Genomic DNA, 19,957 nt, shown 5'->3' with positions numbered 1-19,957 from the left:
CAGCAATATTATGGTAAACAGACTCATGGTTGGATTTCATGTCTTTGTACATGTAGTAACAGAGCCTAGAAGAGAACTTGCCCATCTAACTCTGAAACTCAGTTTCAATTTCCGGTGAAGATAAGTTTGTCATAAATAATTAAATAGATAAACTCACAAAATGCAAACGAAGGGCATTCCAAAATATAAGATTGTTATTTAGCAATCCCTGGCAATGAAACATACTCTTAAAAATACTGTACATAGATTAAATGGGAAAAGGAAAAGAAAGAGGAGAGCAGAAGAAGAAGGGAAAAAAAGAGAGGCGAAGGAAAATCGCAGTGTGATCCTGGTTCAAATTTTATTGGATGAATATTCAAAGGCATTTATCTCTAGACAGAACCCTGGCAATTTACTGCAGCTCCAGTGGCAATAATAATAAATGCATTTTTATAGCCAAATAGTTCAAGCAGCCAACAATGTTACCACTATATAATTAATAACAATAAGCAATTAAAGAGAACAGCAGGTTACAGCGATAAAGCACAGAAATATATTAGCACAAAAACAAAAATACAGAATATGTGGGAAAAGGAGAGCATTGGGTCAATTTATATCCTTTTTTCTTGTGGATAAAAGGTGCATAGCTCTAGTTGCTGCTGCTGTGACACCGCCATTCATTTCAGAGGAGCTTTTGTAAGAGTCATGCAGGCTGCACTGGAATAAAGCCTATATAGTGGACTAGAGGATAGTCCTGAAAATCTACAAATTTTAACAACAGCAAAAAATAACGGTGTGTAATTAAGACGATGGATATGAGCATACCAGTATCAAAAAGTCATGCAATATTGCTGTAAAATGAAAAGATTGGATAAGAAATCAGAGCTGTATTATTTTTGAGGTTTAGGTCTCTCTGAAGTAAGACAACATATGTATTTTTATTTTTCATGCAAACAAATGATGCTTAGGATCTTCCAACAGAGAACAGAGTCCTACAAAGATGCTACATGCTGGCTTTGAAGATGCTGAGGGACATGATACATTGTTGCTGATGCAGAATGGATAACTGAGAAAACCAATGAATACCCAAAATAACTCAATATATACTTCATTGTTTATAAGCAAGCGTTCCATTGTGTCAATGGTGTGAAACTGGAATGTTCTTAGAAAAAGAGAACATCTCATTGTCATCATGCCAAACCTATATGCAGACCAGGAAGGCATAATTCAGGTAGAATATGGTAAAACAGGTGGGCTGGCAAGGAAAGGAGACAAGCTACTTACATATTTAACCAACTTATGTGTAGAATTTTCAATGGAAGTTGGATTGGAAAAAAATGAGCATGGCTTTAAAATTGGAAGAAGAATCACCACTAGCCTGTGCTTTGTTAATGATGCTACTCTCAGAATAATCTATAAGTTCTAGCCATGAAAGTCAAGAAGCACAAAGAAAAAAATGGAACAAAGATTAAAACTAATAGTAGATACAAATTAGAAGATGCAATGAAGATGCTGAAACAATAAATATATTTCTCCCTTTTAGGATCAACTAACAATGGCAGTCAAGAAATATGCTGCAGACAAGGACTTGGTAGAGTAGCTATGAACACTTTGGAAAAGATATTCAGATGCCAGGATGTGTCTTTGCCTAAAATGATCAGGATTGTCTATTGTCAATTATTTTGCTTAAGACATAGAAATAGAAGTGGGATTTTGAGAAAAGGATGGAAAGACCCTTTTGAATTTCTATGTTGGAGAAGATTCCTGAGCATACTATGGACAGCCAACAACATTGAACTAGTCAACCCAGAGTTCTCACTTAAGGCACAAGTGTCCAGGTTCAAATTATCATACTTTGGACATATTATGCAAGACTCATTCTCTGTAGGGTAATAATGCTGAGGAAGGTACAAGAAAGAATTAGCAGCAAGGTGTATGGAATCAATTACAGTGACTATGGGTACACCTTTGGAAGAACTGAAGAAGCAGATTGGGAATAAATTGTCCTAGAGAATATCTATGTAGTTGCAAAGAGTCAACACCGGCTTGATATCATATAGTAAAAAACTAATAAAGGTGGATAGAAGTGTTACATTCTATTGCTGAGCTCCATACATTTAGTTTTGTTATTAAAAATTAAAAAGTGAACAGAGATCATTTTTAAAAAAAAGAAAATTTCTTGACTTAAATTACTGCTCCTTAATCTTGGCTTTAATAGTTATTGTTTTTGTTCCATTGGTTAAAACCAGTTTTGTACTATTTCCCTTTTTATTTAGTATTTAAGAAAGGAACATATCATTTAAGAGAGATTTAGTCTAATATCCTTTATATTATTTTTGCTCATTTGATATTTTCCAGAATCCCATAACCATCGTTGACTGAAAATTCCTTATGTAGTATGTCCAGATTTCTACAAATTAGCAACAATGATTTCATAGTTTCCATTTAGTGGTGTTCTTACATTCAACAAAACATACTATAACTAGGTCCAGTTAGGAGCTTTTATTTAGTCTATTCTAATTGAATGCCATTTACATTGCTGACATGTAATATGCTCTAATTATGCAGCAATAGGAACCAGATTATATCACTTCTGCTATGCCCTCAATCACACATTCCCTCCATAGATTTCTTCAAATGAATGGTTTGCATGTGACAAGTTGCTTTGAAATGGTAATTCTGACTTATTAAATGCAAGTAGTCCTTGTTTAGCAACTGCTCATTCAATAACCATTTGCAGTTACAACAGTGATGAAAAAGTAACTGTGCAAGTAATCTTGCATTTATAACTTTACAAAAGAAAAGGGAAGTAAGATTATAAGAGCCAACACAGTTCATGAACTACTTCTTTAATGTCTGAGTTGCTGATTCTAATTGTGATCACTAAACAAGGACTACCTCTACAAATCTAGAGATTCTACAGATGCCCCAGTCATCTGGATTCTCTTGTGTAAGCAGTTCCTTTTGTGTGTGTTTTTCACGCCTAAGACTTAGTTCAATGTGTAGGCATTATAAAGTAAGCAAGATTAAAAAACTAAAATAATATCGAAGACTAGCTAGAAGCATGATTTCATTTTTTTAATACATGAGTACCCACACCAGTAACATATTAATTAGCTTACGATGCACTGAATAATAGAAAAATACAAATAAGATTTGAATCAGTTTGAAAAACTGAGTCACTTTTGTTTTTTCCATTTGATTTATTAAAACACAGTTTTCACACAGTTTTTTCAATAATCTAAATTTTCAATAAAAGGCATTATCTTCAGGGGGGAAAAATACCAAGACTGAATTGTGTTTTTCCTATTTTCCCTCCAAGTATAAGACCCAGATGTAGTCCATAGGAATAAGTCCATACTTTTTAAAATTAAATGATAACTAACTGTTAAGTCATTATATTTCTGTCTGAGAAAACTTTAGGTAAAAGATGCAAAACAGGCAAAATGATCTTAGGTTCATGATGATAATTTGCAAACACAAAGAATAGTTATTAATTTTCAGTGAATCCCTTTCTTTCTGCTACATCCCTAAGCACAATATATTGAGTTCTATTTCAGGAGTGGATTTCCATGGTGCATTGGGACATTTAGAGCATGAAAAAGGCAGTTACGATCCCAGCTTTGGTGATTGATGCACATCTCAGACTTATAATAAATCCCACTGAAATCAATAGGTGTATATAGGATAGTTTTTAAATCAAAATATTGGTTTTGAGTTAAGGCAATTATATAATACTTAGGGCGTTGGTTTATTACTGGAGGGATCCCAGCTGATGTCAACCCTCAGCTATTCAAAGTCCCTGGGTAAATTTGGACATATTTTTCCTTTGTTTTTTTCTCTCCCTCCCCTCCCTAACCCAACTTACTTGATAAGTTGATGCTGTTTGGGAAAAATGAAGTGCAATCCTTAACTAAGCCACCTTGAAACTTTGGAGAAAAGGCAAGATTTAAGTATAACATTATGATTATGAGATTGTAATCTCCATTTGAAATTACATGTGAAAATATATCATTTTGGTTCTCATGACATAATGCTATTATGCAGGCAATAAACTCAGACAACCAATGAGAAGGATCTCAGTTTTAAACCCTAGATAACTTTGAGGCATAACTTTGACTTTTATCTTTTTTTTCTTCTCCCCATTTTAAGAAATAGTTTTCTATGTATCTATTTGGCATACTTTGAAAAGTCACTTTCCTTGTCTATTATTCTGCTAATAGGACAATATCACTTTCCCTGTCTACATTATTCTGCTAATATGACAATATCTTAAATATATTAAAGATACAATATGTTCCACTGAATTTAGAATAATAAACCATAGAGGGATATCTGAGTTAATTTCCAAGTCACCAAAACATGTGAATAAAATTTTCAAATAAGTTCAGTGCCATGAGAAAGACTTGTATGACTTTCCTTAACCATGTCAAAAAGCATTTAAAACTTATTGTTTACATTCAGGAATCAGTCCCAGAAAAACATGTCCCAGCAGATTCATTATATTCCAGACTAGTGACACTTTTTGTTCCTTAAAGCATTTCATAAGCAAAAATGTGATGCATAATTCTGAAGCATCATGTGAGAATGACCACAAAGGCTCTAGTAAAAGGCAAAATAGAGCCTAAAAGTAAGAATTGTTCCAATGATGTTCTGTTTGTTGCCTGAAAGCTTTAATGAATATAACCAGTTTATTCAATTTGTTTATATATCCTGAACAACCAAAGGTACAACACAAGAAAAAGGCAATAAAACAATGCAGCTTTATGCCAGACTTTGTGTTTTGATATACTACACTGTGTATGCTGACCGTATCAATAATTCTGTGTCAACTTTATTCACATATTTAATGTGCAATGTTTAGAAAGACAAAAAGAATTTCCAAGGGTGCAAGTACATCTGTGTAATCTGCTAATATTTTCTGCAGGCAGATATTTAGCCATTTTCTTGTGTTTCCTCAAGAAACATTTCTTGATAGAGAGAAGTATGTGTTATACGCAGTTTACATAGCTGATACTCTGTAATATGGAATTCATACTAACTACGTGGATCAGTTTTAGAAAGTGTTTCCCCAAGGTCTGACAACAGGTAGAGTTTTCTTTATGCTGCATGAAGTATCCATAAAGTATCTTTTTTCAATTTTACCAATTTGTGTTTTTTCTGTGTAGAACTCGATGGTAGATATACCAGTACTTCCACCAGTTCCAGAATTCCCAGACAGGTGGGCAATACTAGTAGGTATTTAACCTCAAACAATTAGAGAAAGCTATATCTTGCAAGTTGACCAATTTTAAAACAAATTTATAGTTGACAAAACAACAAAGAATTGCTTTCAAAATTAAGAGAACCAATGCTTTAAAATAACCCGAAGTGTTTTGATTTTGAGTGAATTACATTTTTCATGAAAATTAATGTAACTTTTATTAACACAGATGTGCAGTATGTAGTTTTTGATTGCTCGTTTCGTGTAGTTCTGTGTATTATATAGAAAAGCAGAACAAGGAAGTGTTATTTCAGAGAGAAAGAGAAATTAAGGTGTCTAAGCTCACAATTACAAACTGGGACATGGGGCAATACCTATCCACACTTAGCTTTTGCAGTTCTGTAATGTAGCCAAATAATTGTTATATAGAATTATGAACATATTTGTACAACTATGATATCTAAGATGTTTTGCAAAAGAATAACATTTAAATGTGTATTAATGTATTTATTAATGTAATACATTAATGTAGTAATTTACATTAATTTAATTCTCTTTGTAACCTAACATCTTATCATTATAGGATCTATGCCTTGTGTTAGATTTTAATGAAGTTTTCAGATCTGTACAGAATGGCTTCAAGTTGCAGCAGTAGTATTCAAAATCCAAAATCATCAGGGTCTTCTGAATGATTGGATACTTTGCATAGTAGCACTTTCTCATTTTTAGAGATCCATACAACCCATAATCCAGAAGCACCAATATTACTCATGTAACATGGGAGCCAATCAGCAAGGGAGAAAGAATCATTGTACACTATTTTATGTATGTTTCCTTTGAATCTTGGCTCCTAATGACTTTATTGACATGTTTATGCATTTTGATTGGGAACATTATAGAAATATCTTCCATAATAACATTCTGCAATATTTTTCAATGCATTGATCTAGGCTATAGCTTGGGTATCTCCTGTCCAAATGCTGCTTTGCTTCAGAGCCCAAACAATACCAGTCTAAGGGATTTATCCATCCATCCAGTCATCCATCCATCCATTCATCCATTTCATTAAACTTGCTGCCAATTCTATGCCAGCTCATGGCAGCCTAAAATGATAGATGTATGTTGCATACATTCTGCAATAACAGCAGGACAAACATTTCATACTGATCAATTTTGTTCATTTCTTTTGTATAAAATGTATTGGTTTATCAAAGATACATACTAGGCCTCGGTATGTTCAGTTTCTGCATTTTGGTTAATCTTTTTGACCTTGACAAATGATAGGACTTTTTCTTACTTTCCTTTTTTTTTTTTGTAGAAATTTGCTTCCCAAGACAGACTTTCTACTTGTTACCCTAGTTAGCTGGCCAGATTTAATTTTCACAAACTAATTACTTCAAATTGCCAGTTTTTCATAAATGTGCATTTCATTAAGGGTCAAATAAACAAAGAAACTTCAGTCACAAACAGCACTAGGCTTTCTTGAGGTTAATGATGACTTTTCTAGTCATGCATGTGTGGCATGCAAACATGGTTATGTAGTCAGAAGGGAGACCCTAAATGGCTTTCTAGAATAAGACTTCTCTAGATATTCCATCTTTTGGGTTCTTTTTGTTTGGCTTCTTTTGTTGAGCCCTCCCTCCACACCAGCAGGGATGCATATTGATGGCAGCTTTAACTAGTCAGACTACTGCAAATTATTTTTCCCCTTCAACCAGAAAACAGGTGGCCAATATTCACAAAAGAGGCTGAAATACTGGTAATAGATAACAGTTATTGATGTTACTGGGACATTTTCCCATGGCACTGTTCATCTGCTTCTACACAACTGGATAAATCATTTGCCTAGAAATAGACCTTGAGATGTACACCCAGTCATAGAGCTAGAAAAATGTAAGATCCTCCCTTCAGTTTCTCTGAACAAACATAGGACTATTTCCCACACCGGCTGCCAATCAGCTGCTATACTATGATAACTTGTACAAATCTTGGAATCTCCTCCTGCCCTTTTCCACAGCTTTTATCATCCCTGTTCTCTGGAGCAACAATTTCGTACTTCTCTGTAGCATCCCTTTCTTTTGTCATTTAATGTTTCAAAATAGCAAGTATAAGATATAAATTAGCAATCCCACAGTGGGGAAGTCCATTCCATCTGCTGGCAAAGCAAAACTGCTACCACCCACACTTGCTGCCTCAGGCATTTGTCTAGGTGCATCTATAAGTCCAGCTTTAATAGAACTGATACAGTAGAAAAGAACTTCCATTCATTGCACTTAAATTATTAGAGCTGTTTATAAAGAGAGGGAGGAGCAGAAGTCATAAGATTCTAATCATAAAATGTAACCAGTTTTTTTTAAATGTGGAAAACCATATAAAGTCATTTCCATTATATTCCATAAAATATAATAGAAGCAGAATAGTATAGCTTTGCAATGTTAGTCCAATTTCCCTCTTAAGTTGTTCTACCAGAACAACTAAAACCTAACAATAGAGGAAGCAATCAAGATGATTCCCTACAAGATGTTCCCTGTGACATCTTCTCTCTGCCGTTAAGAGGACAGAATGCTAGATTAGAATTAACATTTGTGTGCCTCAGCATGGCATTTCTTGGGAAAAGGCCACAGCTCAGTGGTGCAGTACATGGCTTGCTTGCAGAAGTTCTCGTATTTGACTCCTGATGTCTCCAGTTAGAAAGGAGTTCAAGTGACATCTCTGTCTCAAAATGTCTTGACAGTCAGAATAGGAAGTGTTAGTGCATACAGATCTGTTGGGACAGAAGTTTTATGTTCTTATTAATTCAGAGATGAATAGACAGAAAATGTATATGATATGTGATTTTCAGACTGCTGTGATAAAGCATAAATGTGAAAATGTTTCTCTTATATTAGAGAAAGAAGTCTTTATATAGGAAAAAACTATCATCATAAGTAGAATGTAATGGTCCAGCTTCCATATTCAGGCATATCCTTTTTATCATGGTATTACAGTAGTTTATAGTCTGTAGCAATATGTACACTATAGACCAGGGGTGTCAAACTTGCATCGTCACCGCGTCATCACATGACGTATTACGACTTTTTTCCCTTCACTAAACCAGTGCTTGACACATCCGGTCCACGGGCCATGAGTTTGACAGCTCTGCTATAGACTATAGCAGTAATTTTGCTGCTGGTATGCTAGGTTTATGCAGTTTCTATAGAACTATTTTAATTCCTTAAGTTATTTAGCACATTTGACCTTCTATACATTGAAGAATGATGTAAACTTTTTCCAGTATTCCTTTGTAGTTATTACCACTTTGGACTGTGTCCAGCAAGCCTACGAGATTTTTGTCTATAGTTTCTCAGTAGCAGATTCCTGAAGTAATGTAAACATTTCCCTCAGCAATTTCCAGCTGTATATTTGATTTTTGCATTTCCATTTCCATACTGCTATATCATGAATTGATTTAGTTTAGTTTCTTCGTTTTTATTTGTTTATTTATTATAATAATACTTGAGAAATTGTAAATGACAGAAGGCCTATTATAATCAAAGAACAATGAGCATATGTTGGACGTTCTCAGACTTTATTAATTTCTATATTAGGTCTTTTAAAGAATTGTATTGCCCATCTGGGTGAATTGGGGACAACTCAAAGAAGATTAAGTTAACATATTTGGCATTCTGGCAAACAATCAACAGGCAGTTTGATTCCCATGAGAAAGGGATGGCTTAAACCATGACTATGTGGACAAGATATGGATAGAATAAGAAAGTTATGGATAGAATAAGAAAGTGGCTCAAGAATATTGTCATACAAAAAGTAATTAAGTACTTCAGCTGTTTTTCCTTAATAAGAGTGAAATACGCTCTCACTAAATAGATTGACAGCAATCAGTTGTTAGCAGTAAGCAAAGTAAACTTGATAAGTGACATGGCTAGAACATTGCTGGGCAGTGATATTGTTCAGTTAGTACAGAAAAAGCAGCAAAGAATTGGAAATGATCTGCTTCAGCTACCACTGTCTGATTATGACAGTGTGCATAGAAAGTTCTTTGTGCCCATTATTTCTTTTTTTTTTATTAGAGACTCATCACAAGAGGCTTTGCATCCACTCTACCACAATACTTGGAAATGTAATACTAGGCACAGCAACCAGAAGAGACTCCATATTTGCATAGTAAATGCTACTTTTACCCTAGTAGTATAATGCATCATTTTAGTTGGAAAACAGCAATTTTCATGTATAGATTTCTCAGCGTGTGCTCCAACAATGCATATTATTATGATCATAGATGATGAGATGCGGATGCTGATGATCTGTCATTTTGACAGCTTGATACAAATCCTACTTAAGAATGTTCTTGGACATCTTCCTTTAGGCAACTTCAAAAACAACTGTGTTTATGGTGGGGAAACTGTTGTGTAAATCAGTTCTATAGTAGTTGGTAGATATCTAATTTGTAACTTAATCCCTAGATGTAATTTTCCTATAAATTTAATAAAAACATACCTATAACTCCTAATAAAAACAGGGCTTTGCCAATCTATTAAATCCTTCATAGAATATTTTAATGGTTATTAAATCAATTGACTCTAAATCTCACTTTCATAAATGAGTCAGACAATATTTTCCAATTACTATCATCTACCACCTTTCTAAAGATTAGATTATTCTGATTGATTTTTTTTTAAAGCTCTTCAGTGCTTTTGGATTTTTTACTTGTAAATTTGTTGGGGAAAAGTAGTTTGAAGTGGATGTACGAGAGGAAAATAACCTCTTGAAATGATGTTTCTGATACTTCAAATTTTTCATAGTTGTAAATTCTCAAAGTAGCCTTCTGCTGTCTATCTATTTATTTCTGATAGGATGTTCAGTGTTTCTACATTAGTTATTAAGGTTTTCTGTGCTGGTATCATTCAATGTTTTCCACTTTTATAAGTACAAGATGTATGGATATAAAATTGGTGTTTCAAAATTAAAAATTAACATGATGGAAAATTAGGATATTTTGAGACAATGATACTATCAACCTTCTCTGGACCATCCACAGTTCTGTATGGATGTAAAATTGGTGTTTCAAAATTAAAAATTAACGTGATGGAAAATTAGGACAATGATATTTTGAGACAGTGATACTGTCAACCTTCTCTGGACCATCCACAGTTCAGAGCTGTTGCTGTCAGGGCACCATTACCAATCCAGAAAGTATTCAGTGACATATGATCATCAATTCAATAGGAATGCCCTTGAAGGGATTTACCAATACATGCAATGGAATACAAAAAGTCAAGGGGAAAAAGACCTTAAAATATAAATAATCTTAACTAATAGCCCTAACACAAATGATACATTTTTAACAGTTCATATAATTTATTATAGCACATCCTATTATATTTCTATAACAGTTTTCAACTAACAAGCACCATCCAGATTTATTGTGATCTCAACTCATCTTGAAGGCATCAGAGTGGGAGAGTCTATTTTATAGTATTGAGGAGGAGGAGGAGGAGGAGGATAAACCTGTTATAAACTATCCATACAGGTGTAGTGCAGATATAATATTTTTGGCTCCTTTTCATAACCATAGAAATCAACAGCATCCTGCAAAAACTTTGACATTCAATTTTATCTCCCATAATGTTAATGGAATCCAGAATTCAAACATATGTTTTTAATCATGGCTGTATGCTGGGTTTTTTCAGCATTACCATGAATATAATTATTAATTCATATTAATAGGCTGTCCCCAACTGAAAAAAAGGAGAGGAGAGGGAAGTGAACCTGAATAATATTCTTCTTTTCCTGGTCAACCTATCTTGTTTATTTTTTCATGAATCCTCCTCTTCAGACTTAATATTAGGTGTTACTTTCATACTTATGATGCCTACTGTAGACATAAAACCATATATTAACTGGAAATTAATATACATTGGACTTAAAATTGTCTGAAATATAAAATTTGAATGTGCAACTCACACTAGCAAATTTGAGAAAGCAGTCCCCATAAAAATGCCTGATTTTTTTCACAGGCATAAGCCGGCAGTTTGGTAGTACTTTTTTCTGAGGAAAACATATTTTCATGAGTAATAATTTTGTCAGTCTTATGTTTCCTTTAAACCACTCTATGTAGGTGTTTTGCATTTGGCTTTTTTTTAAAGCTGCCATTGCTTATGTTCACTTTGATAGATCTAAAATTGAGGTTCCTTTTTTCTTTCCTTCTTTAAAATGCATCAACCCAAATATTTGGGAAGAGGTCTCTAAATAATATGCCACCTAGAGTAGTCCTGCAATGAGATAGGCAGACATTTAACAAATAAAATAAATAATAAATAATATGCTATAATGTCTGATATAATTCACATAACAGTATAAGTGGGATTCTCCCCTCTCTCCCAAGTCACAGACCAATTTAAGATTTTCCTCCCTACACATATGCAATGCCATAGAACATATTGAAGATGGGAAAATGTAGCGAGAAATTTTAAGATATATAAATATTGAAAAAATGTAGTGAGTAGCATTGTGGTTTTTTGTAAGCAGTGAATATTTGTTGAAAGAAATAAACATTGTATATTGTTGTATACAAATGTTTGCTTCTGCCAACTTTGTTGTAAAAAATAGTAAGGTATAGAGAACAGTGAATGGCATTGGTATAAACTAGATTTATCTATCCATTTTTCTTTTCCTTTTTCCACATGTCATGACTTTGATTTTTTTTTCAGCTGCTATATCTTATTCTCTTTCTGTTTTGTTGTTATTTGTTCTCTTTTGTTTTGTTTTTACATAATGTTGCTTAGGCCATGAGGGAATAGTTTGGTATATTCAAATATAAATGTTTGTGAATAATGTGACCATTTGGATAATCCTGCTATCTTCCAAAACAGCTAGTGATAACCCTTCTTGGAGACCTGAATCAGATGTTTGGCTTGATCAAGAACCAACATTTAGAATTATAAAAATAAAATCAATAAATTTGTGGGGATATGAGTTACGAAGGAATGCCCCTGCACTCAGCAAGCATAGCACATTTCTTTTTCTCAGCTAGGAAGTATATTTTGAAATATTGTTCAAATTCAGGCAAAGGAAGTTCAGCCTTTCACATACCATTTCTGTTTTGGATTTCGTGAATCTGCTGATGCAACTAAACTTAAAAAAAAACACCTCTGCTGTAAATATTTATTCCAAAGTAAAACTGTATTAATTTAGTGAGATTTACTGCCTGGTCAGTGGGAGAAATTTTGCTCCCCAACTGACCTAGATTACTGACTGGAGAAAAAAAGTAGTTAGTTCTTTTGGTCACATGGTACATCAAAATATTCAGAATTTCCCATTCCTGACTTAGGCGTAGTCTTTTCTTCTGCAGAAAGTTACAATTTCTGATCAAAGAGACAAATCTGTTTTTTGACTGCTAATATAATTGCTTTCACTGGCTAAAAATATTAAACATCAGCAGGGTTTTTGCACACATGTAGTTGTGTAGTTCTTTTAGCTAAACCATCTCTGATAGTGTTAGGAATGAGGGAGCTGGTGCAGCAGACAACAGTAAATTTATGCTAATTATGTCTCTTTGTAGTAAGGATAAATTCCAATCATTGTGAGCCAAACATCAGAGATCTAATCACTTTTCTTGGTTTTCATTTGTAACAGTTTGGGAGAACAGCTCAGTAATGGGATTGTTTATTTGTTTGTCAAATTTATACAATTGCCTATCTCACATGAAATGATGCTGGGCAACATATAATAAAATCATAAATTGAAGGCCATACTTAATTTTATTGTTACCTATCTTTTCATCATTTCTTGGGAGTCAGTCAAGGAAGGCTGTGTTACTTTAGTTTGGTGGGACAATTTAGTATTCAGTTGGTAGTTATCTTGAAATACACCAGAATGGTATATTAGGTGCAATTATTTTGTGAATGTGCATGTGTTTTTATTATTAACTGGTTAATGTATTTAATGTACCTGTAAAACTGGTTAATTAACTGGTTAATGTATTTAATGTACCTGTAAAACCAAACTATAGATATAAGACAATAGTGACACAGAGGAGGACCTTTTCTAAGATAGGCTGAGGGAATTGAACCCTGTACAAAAGAGCTGGGAGCTGCATTTTACCTAGCAACTGTTTCTAAGTAGGACCACTGATCACTGTTCCCATGGTAGAAGAAAAGGAGCTGGCAACATTGCTGAGAAGAAAGACTAATGCTAGACCTAAGATGAACAGGGAGGGGGAAAGGGTATTAAGGGCCTGCAGCTGAGAACGGGGGAGGTTTTAGGATCTATTTGGTAGTACTTGGAATGCCTCTAGCTCGGGGGAAAAATGAAGGACCTCTGAGATTCTCAGTAAGATGGTTACTAATAAGGGTAGGAGAAAACCAGTTCAAAGATTATGCAGACTTTTGTGTTCAGGACAAAGATCCACTGTACCATGCAATCTTTTAAAAACAAACACCTTAACACTTATTAAAAGTAAATATTAGCATGATATGTTTGTCGTAGCATCTAAATAAGAATAGAACTCCCAAATTATTTCACACCCAGTACAATCACAGTCTATGCAGTTGACAAGAAGTTACATGGTTGAAGATGTAATATCTGTCAATTCAATATAATATAAAAATAAAGTAGGAAAGGAAAGATACCTGGACTCTTGCTTGTTGCTTTAGAGGAAGTTTCTGCACAGTAATTTCATAGCCCATCAGATTTAACAAAAACTTTGCAACTGGCTGGATTCTCATTAAGTCTTCCTTTGAGAGATAGGTAGTACAATCTGATGTGACCAGAATGAATATTAAATTTTAGTCTGACCATATTTTTTGCCCCAATGTTGGATGGTTCTGTGATCCTTTAAGAAGAGTATGTACCATAAATAAAAACAAACAATTGTAGTGGCAAACGAACTTCAATAATAAGTCAGTGTTTATTTACCTAAACTGATACACAGAATAACCAAGGGTGGGCACAAAAACAGTGGGAAAAGAGTGACTTCTGACTTCCTCCCTACTTCCCTGTTCACTTTGCTTGTGGGAAGCTGGCAGGGAGCATCAAAAATCACAATCACAATATCATGGGGACACCAAAACACCCACAACATTGCAAATAAATTGGTCAGAACAATTTTAATTTTAATTCCACAGGAGTAATGCGTCCCAGATTTTTTTAATGCATTCTTTAAGTTAGCAGATGTTAGATACCTTGATTCAGAAATTGTTGGGGTATAATGCTCTGTTCAGGATAACTTGAGAATACAAACAAACAAACAGATAAACATGAGTGTTATAGTTGTATATAGATAATAGATGTATTTGAGTTTTCTTCACTTTGTAGTATCCAAAACATGGTAATTTTATTCACATAACCTGTTTATAGTAGGGTGATTCCTGCCAAAATAAAACCTTAATAATATCCACCCTTGTTCTACTGTAGACTCTGCTGCAGAGTAAGTTCTACAACCAAATCAAGGGCACCAAGATAATTAATTATCTAATTAATTAGATCTAATTAGCTAATTGATTAATTAAAACTGGGTGCATGTGCACACTTTTGTTTTACCACTTGTGTTCAATTATATTTATATTATTAAATCTAGCTGCATTTACTGTATGTGTACTTCTAATTGTTGGTAGCAAGCAAATGTTTTAATAACAGCAGATTTGGAGGAAGCAGAAGGGGTTGCTTTAGGGTACTTTTAGTATGTGATATTTATCATTTATGATTGTTTTATTCTCTTGCTAAGTGTCCTGTATTTTTTGACAAAACTTTAGAGGGTAAGCGTAACCAATCAAAATACATTTTCTCCAATCTTACCCCATCAGATGAAGGACTAAACCATGAATGCAAGTTGTGCAACCAGACATTTGATTCTCCTGCCAAACTCCAGTGCCATCTAATAGAGCACAGTTTTGAAGGAATGGGAGGGACCTTCAAGTGTCCAGTCTGTTTTACAGGTGAGTACTCTGATAGGACTCATTCATTGTGCACTTTGGCTTTAATTGACTCATGTATTTTCTTCAATGATATCATTTATGCCACCCTATTGAAATCGGGAGTCTATCTTTCCAACATTCCTCTCACAAAATATGTTTTCATCTGATTGGTAGGATGGGATTCAGAGAAAGGATCCTCTTACTATGTAGCAGATTCCTCTGCTTATTCAAAAGATTGGGGGCGAGTGGAGGAGTATTTCTGATAATTTGCCTCCATAACTGCATTCCTGCATGTCACATATTTGGCTGGCTTGGTACAGTTACAGGGTGAAGAAAGGTATTACTGTTGTGTTTCTGGATCACAGTTGTCCTTGAAAAACTGATAAACTGCCAGGACTGTTTATTACTTATTGAAAATATGGAGAAAATAAAACATGTTAACAGCAAGATCTGCAGGAAGTTGTTAATTGAAAACAGCCTTACTTTATCTTTTCTTGCCCAAATCTTAGTAACTTTGTACCTTATTACTGTTTTTTCTTAGAAGCCATTATATACTTTAATGTCTGTTTTTAAAATAAGACGTATTTAAACCAGTATATAATGCAGTATTGTGAAAAGAATTTGATATTCTCAGGTGAAAAAAAAAAATAAGTTTGGTCCCCAACTTCCGGTCCATGGCCCGATTCTGGTCTGTGGCCTGTTGGGAACCATCTGCGCAAGGGGCAGGCAAGTGTGCAAAGCTTCATTTGCGCATACTTGGGAGGTAGATTGCATGCACCAAACCACACCCACAATGCCAACATTCCTTCTGCTAGTCCATGGAGCCAGAAAGGCTGGGGAACACTGGTCTAGTGTAACTAGCTAGAAACTAGGAGACCATGAGTTCTAGTCCACCTGAGTCATGAAAGCTGGGTGACCTTGGGCCAGTAACTCATGTCACAAGGTTGCAATTGTGAGGAAAATAGGAGGAAAAAAGAAAATTAGGTATTTTTCAAAATAATAAAGGCAGGATATAAATAAATACATACATACATACTGTACATAACAATAGTCTACGCATGTTGAGTATGACTATACTTGGGGTGTGCACAGCACGGTATTTCCCCACCAACATTAGTGATGTTTGTAAATTGTTACTGAAATAAATGTGTCACTATTTTTGTGACAGGCATGAAGTAAAATACATCTGCTATGTGCAAGTTGGTTCTTGTCCTATCATTTACTATCACCAATGACATCAGTTCAGCACAATACTCTAAGAAAGATCTGTCTAACCTATGACTCATGACCCACATGCAGCCCTAGCTAGTAATGCTTGCCTCCAAGATAGTAAACGTTAACTATATTATATATTTTATATGCAGCCCAAGACAATTCTCTTCGCTCAGTGCAGCCCAGGCAAGCCAAAAGGTTGGGCATCATGCTCTAAAACATGATCCTATTGATTGTCAGTTAAATGATCATTGTACCAGTATCATAGACTACCAGGCTGAAACCAAAAAGGGTGCTGTCAAATGCTCTGTATGTGGATTCCTACACGAGACTAAAGAATGTTGATCAAATACATCTAAATGCAACACAAACAACACATGGCTATCTGGGCCACTACAGCTTGAATGTTGATTCATTATGAGTAGTCAGCATAATGACTTGCAGCTGAGTCACTCTATTGAAATATATGAAAATAAATCTTTCCTGCTTAATCACTATAGAATGCATGCTGCTGTTACCCAGTGATAAGCATGCATTTGTGACTTTATTCGGTAAATCATAAATGAGTACATACTACCCTTCCGATCTAGATCTACTGCATCCTCCAAATTGCCTTACTTTCAGTTTATTTTCAGCCTACTCAACAGTCCTCCACTAACTTTTCCTTCACCAACCAAACTAATCCTATGCCATTTCTCCTCCCTACAATACTCAGTGCTACTGGAATAGAGACTCGATCACATACCATTCTAAGCCCCATCTGTCAGTGTTTTACAAATCCACAGGCCTTTTGCACAGTGTGAAACACAAAGACTTTCTGGATGAAACATAACCTAAAACTATAATTGGAAATCTAATAAGTTAAGGATTTTAAGGTACAAAGTTAAGGGAAACATTTTATTTCTAATAGCAGTAATGTTGTTGAACTTTACAATTTAAACATAGTGTCCCGTTGCAGGATCTGTTTTCTAAAAGAGTAAAATCAGCAGTCTGCACAGCTTGTATGTCATCAATAGGATGCCGTTCAGGATTGTTATTTCTACACTGAGAAGAAAACCCCCCAAAATGTTGTTTCATGTTCTTTGGCAGCACTTTTCCCAATAAAACAGAGGCAAGCCTTGCTGCTATTTCTAATTATTGCCTCCTACTTACTAGTTAAACATTTTCCCTCTGTATTATAACATTTAGTTACTTCTGAGCACACAGGTTGCTCTGATAAGGTTTGAAGCTAGTTTTGTTTTCAACAGTGTGCCTGTCAACCATGCTGGTTTGGTAATTCCCACAGTAGAGTTTTTGTTTTGTTTTCCACATTTTCTACATGTAGACAAAAGTCATTAATGTTGAATTTATATGCTATATTTATATCTAAAGTGTGTTGTAGGCAACTTTTAATACCATTTGTGATTCTAGAGTATAAGTTTTGCCTGTGTAATAAAACATTAGAAAAACAATCCTATTTCTGTTTGTTTCCACGAATAGATTTCCCAAATAACATCAAGAACAACATTTCAGCTGGAGGCTTTATAAAATGTGTTCAAAGTATTGAAACTCATTGCAATATGTATTTTGAAAATAACATATATATATATATATTTGCTGATGGGGTAAATAAATACAGCCCATTAATGATAGACAATGATGTTTTATGAGTAATATGCTATTAAATTTATACAATGTGCAGAATATTAACCAGAACTGAGAATCACCAATATAAATTTTATATTGAAAATGGAATCCAATTCTTTTTAACGTAATGAAAAATGTGATTAAAATGTATGACTCATAAGAACCCTGTTCTAATTCTTTCTTTTTTTGTTGGCATTCAATTAGAATTATTTTAATGATTAGGAATGGAGTCAAAGTTAAATGCCAGCATCTTTAATAAATCCTTACTTTGCCTATACAAATTAATATTGTATATGCAAACTTTTTTTTAGGTCACAGTGCACCAGGCATCCATCAGAAGTCAGTGCTGCCAACCCAAACACTGCCTCTGGCATATACAATTTAATTATTAATACTATGTCTCCTAGGTAAACTGTTACACAGTCTTAGGGCCTTGTTTGTAGTCATTAAAATTGAACATGTTTATATTATTGAAACCTTTGCATTCAGTGTGTACTCAGCGTTGATCTTAAAGTATCCAAAGAGAATTTTCCTGTAGTTCTGTTTCACAGTTATAGATATTGCCCCAATATAGCTGTGGGATATAATTTTTAACATTAATACATTTCTGTACAGGATTGTTTCAATACATTCACACATTTCAATACAGGATAGAATCAACTACTTAGGCAAATGCAAAAAAGAGGCTTTAGAATCTGTTATTCCCAAATTTTTCAGGAGCAAGAATTTTAGTGTTGAATTTTAGTGGAGTACGGTTTAATTTTAAATTGTTAGGGTAAAATGGGAAAGGTACACTTCTAAATGTTTGTGATTTAAGTGTTATTTGATTATATTTTTACCAGACATATAAGCATGGCTCTTTACAAAGAATAAGAAAAGAAAATTAAGACTTGAATGTCGAGCTGAATAATCATGGCTGGTGCCTATTATAGCAACAGTATAATCAGAAATTATAGGGTTCTTTGATAATTGTACCCTTTGCAATTGCTGTGAGTAATGAGGAAATGTTCACCGAAAAAAAAGTCTCTCAATGCATAATAAAAAGTTCACATTTTTCTTTTTAATGTTTCCAGTATTTGTTCAAGCCAACAAATTGCAGCAACATATTTTTTCAGCCCATGGGCAAGAAGACAAGATCTACGACTGCACACAATGCCCTCAGAAGTTCTTCTTTCAAACAGAATTGCAGGTATTTTGCTTCTCCTCTGTTTGCATAGAGGGGGGCATAAAATATATTATTCATTAGATACTAATTATTAGCTAAATTGCTCGAATGTATTGGTTTCCGTGAAGTTCTACGATGCTTCCTGAGAATAGGGGTAAGGAAAGATGGATCAGAAGAAAAAATATATGTAGTCAGACCACAAAGTGAACCTCTTCAAGTTGTTTCTAAGAACTTTAAAGCATATAAAGGAGGTATATAAATTGGAAAATACTTTTTGTGTTTTTAACCCCAAACAAATCATTGCATTTTGGAAGTTCTGTTTCCTGATTAGCTGCTGTTTGACAGAAACAAAACCTGAAACATTTTGGTTGTTATAAAGTTTTAGTTTGAACAATACTCATAAGGATCCTGGACTGCTTTTACACATCCTCTCATGGTCTGGCAATGGCCTTCACACCTCCTGATCTTCCTTACAGCTTTCCTTTCCTCCCACCACTGCCTTTTCACAAAACTACTGCCAGGACTGAAGTATGCACATGCTGTCACTGACAAAAATCCTTATCTTGGCTTTTTCATACCAAAAAATCTGAAATATGCAGGTTTTGGTTTGGGCACAGACCTCCCAAAGCCAGCTGTTCTGTGCCTAGAATGGTTTGTGCATGGAACATTTTCTACATCCATCCTATAGTGTTGATTTGGAAAATCTGGACAGTTGGTTTCCATTTCCCTTCTCCAATAAAGATGGTTAGAAAGGGTTTTAGTCTCATAAAGAAGCAACTGATGTGTATGTATCAAATTTGAATAAGAGCTGTAAATCAGAAACAAAAAAACCTTACTCATTTCATAGAAAAAGAATTAGTA

General features: G+C 34.4%; 1 protein-coding gene across 10 annotated transcripts in view; it reads left to right on the top strand.

The window, feature by feature from the left end:
• ZNF521 (zinc finger protein 521) overlaps positions 1-19,957 on the top strand; it is a 309,282-nt gene that overhangs the window by 254,544 nt on the left and 34,781 nt on the right. For 6 of the 10 annotated variants that reach the window (XM_081950985.1, XM_081950984.1, XM_081950983.1 and 3 more), the window contains 3 exons: positions 5,148-5,213; positions 14,983-15,114; positions 19,005-19,120. In XM_081950985.1, coding sequence (XP_081807111.1) covers positions 5,148-5,213; positions 14,983-15,114; positions 19,005-19,120 — 314 coding nt within the window. Of the gene's footprint in view, positions 1-5,147; positions 5,214-14,982; positions 15,115-19,004; positions 19,121-19,957 lie in introns of those variants that run through there. The other 4 variants (XR_014175210.1, XR_014175211.1, XM_081950990.1 and 1 more) reach the window with 2 other exon arrangements.

Source organism: Natrix helvetica, assembly GCF_964273705.1.
Source record: "Natrix helvetica genome assembly, chromosome: 4".
Classification (NCBI taxonomy): domain Eukaryota; kingdom Metazoa; phylum Chordata; class Lepidosauria; order Squamata; family Natricidae; genus Natrix; species Natrix helvetica.
Note: the sequence above shows the minus strand (reverse complement) of the source record. Positions and strands in the feature narration are given on the sequence as shown.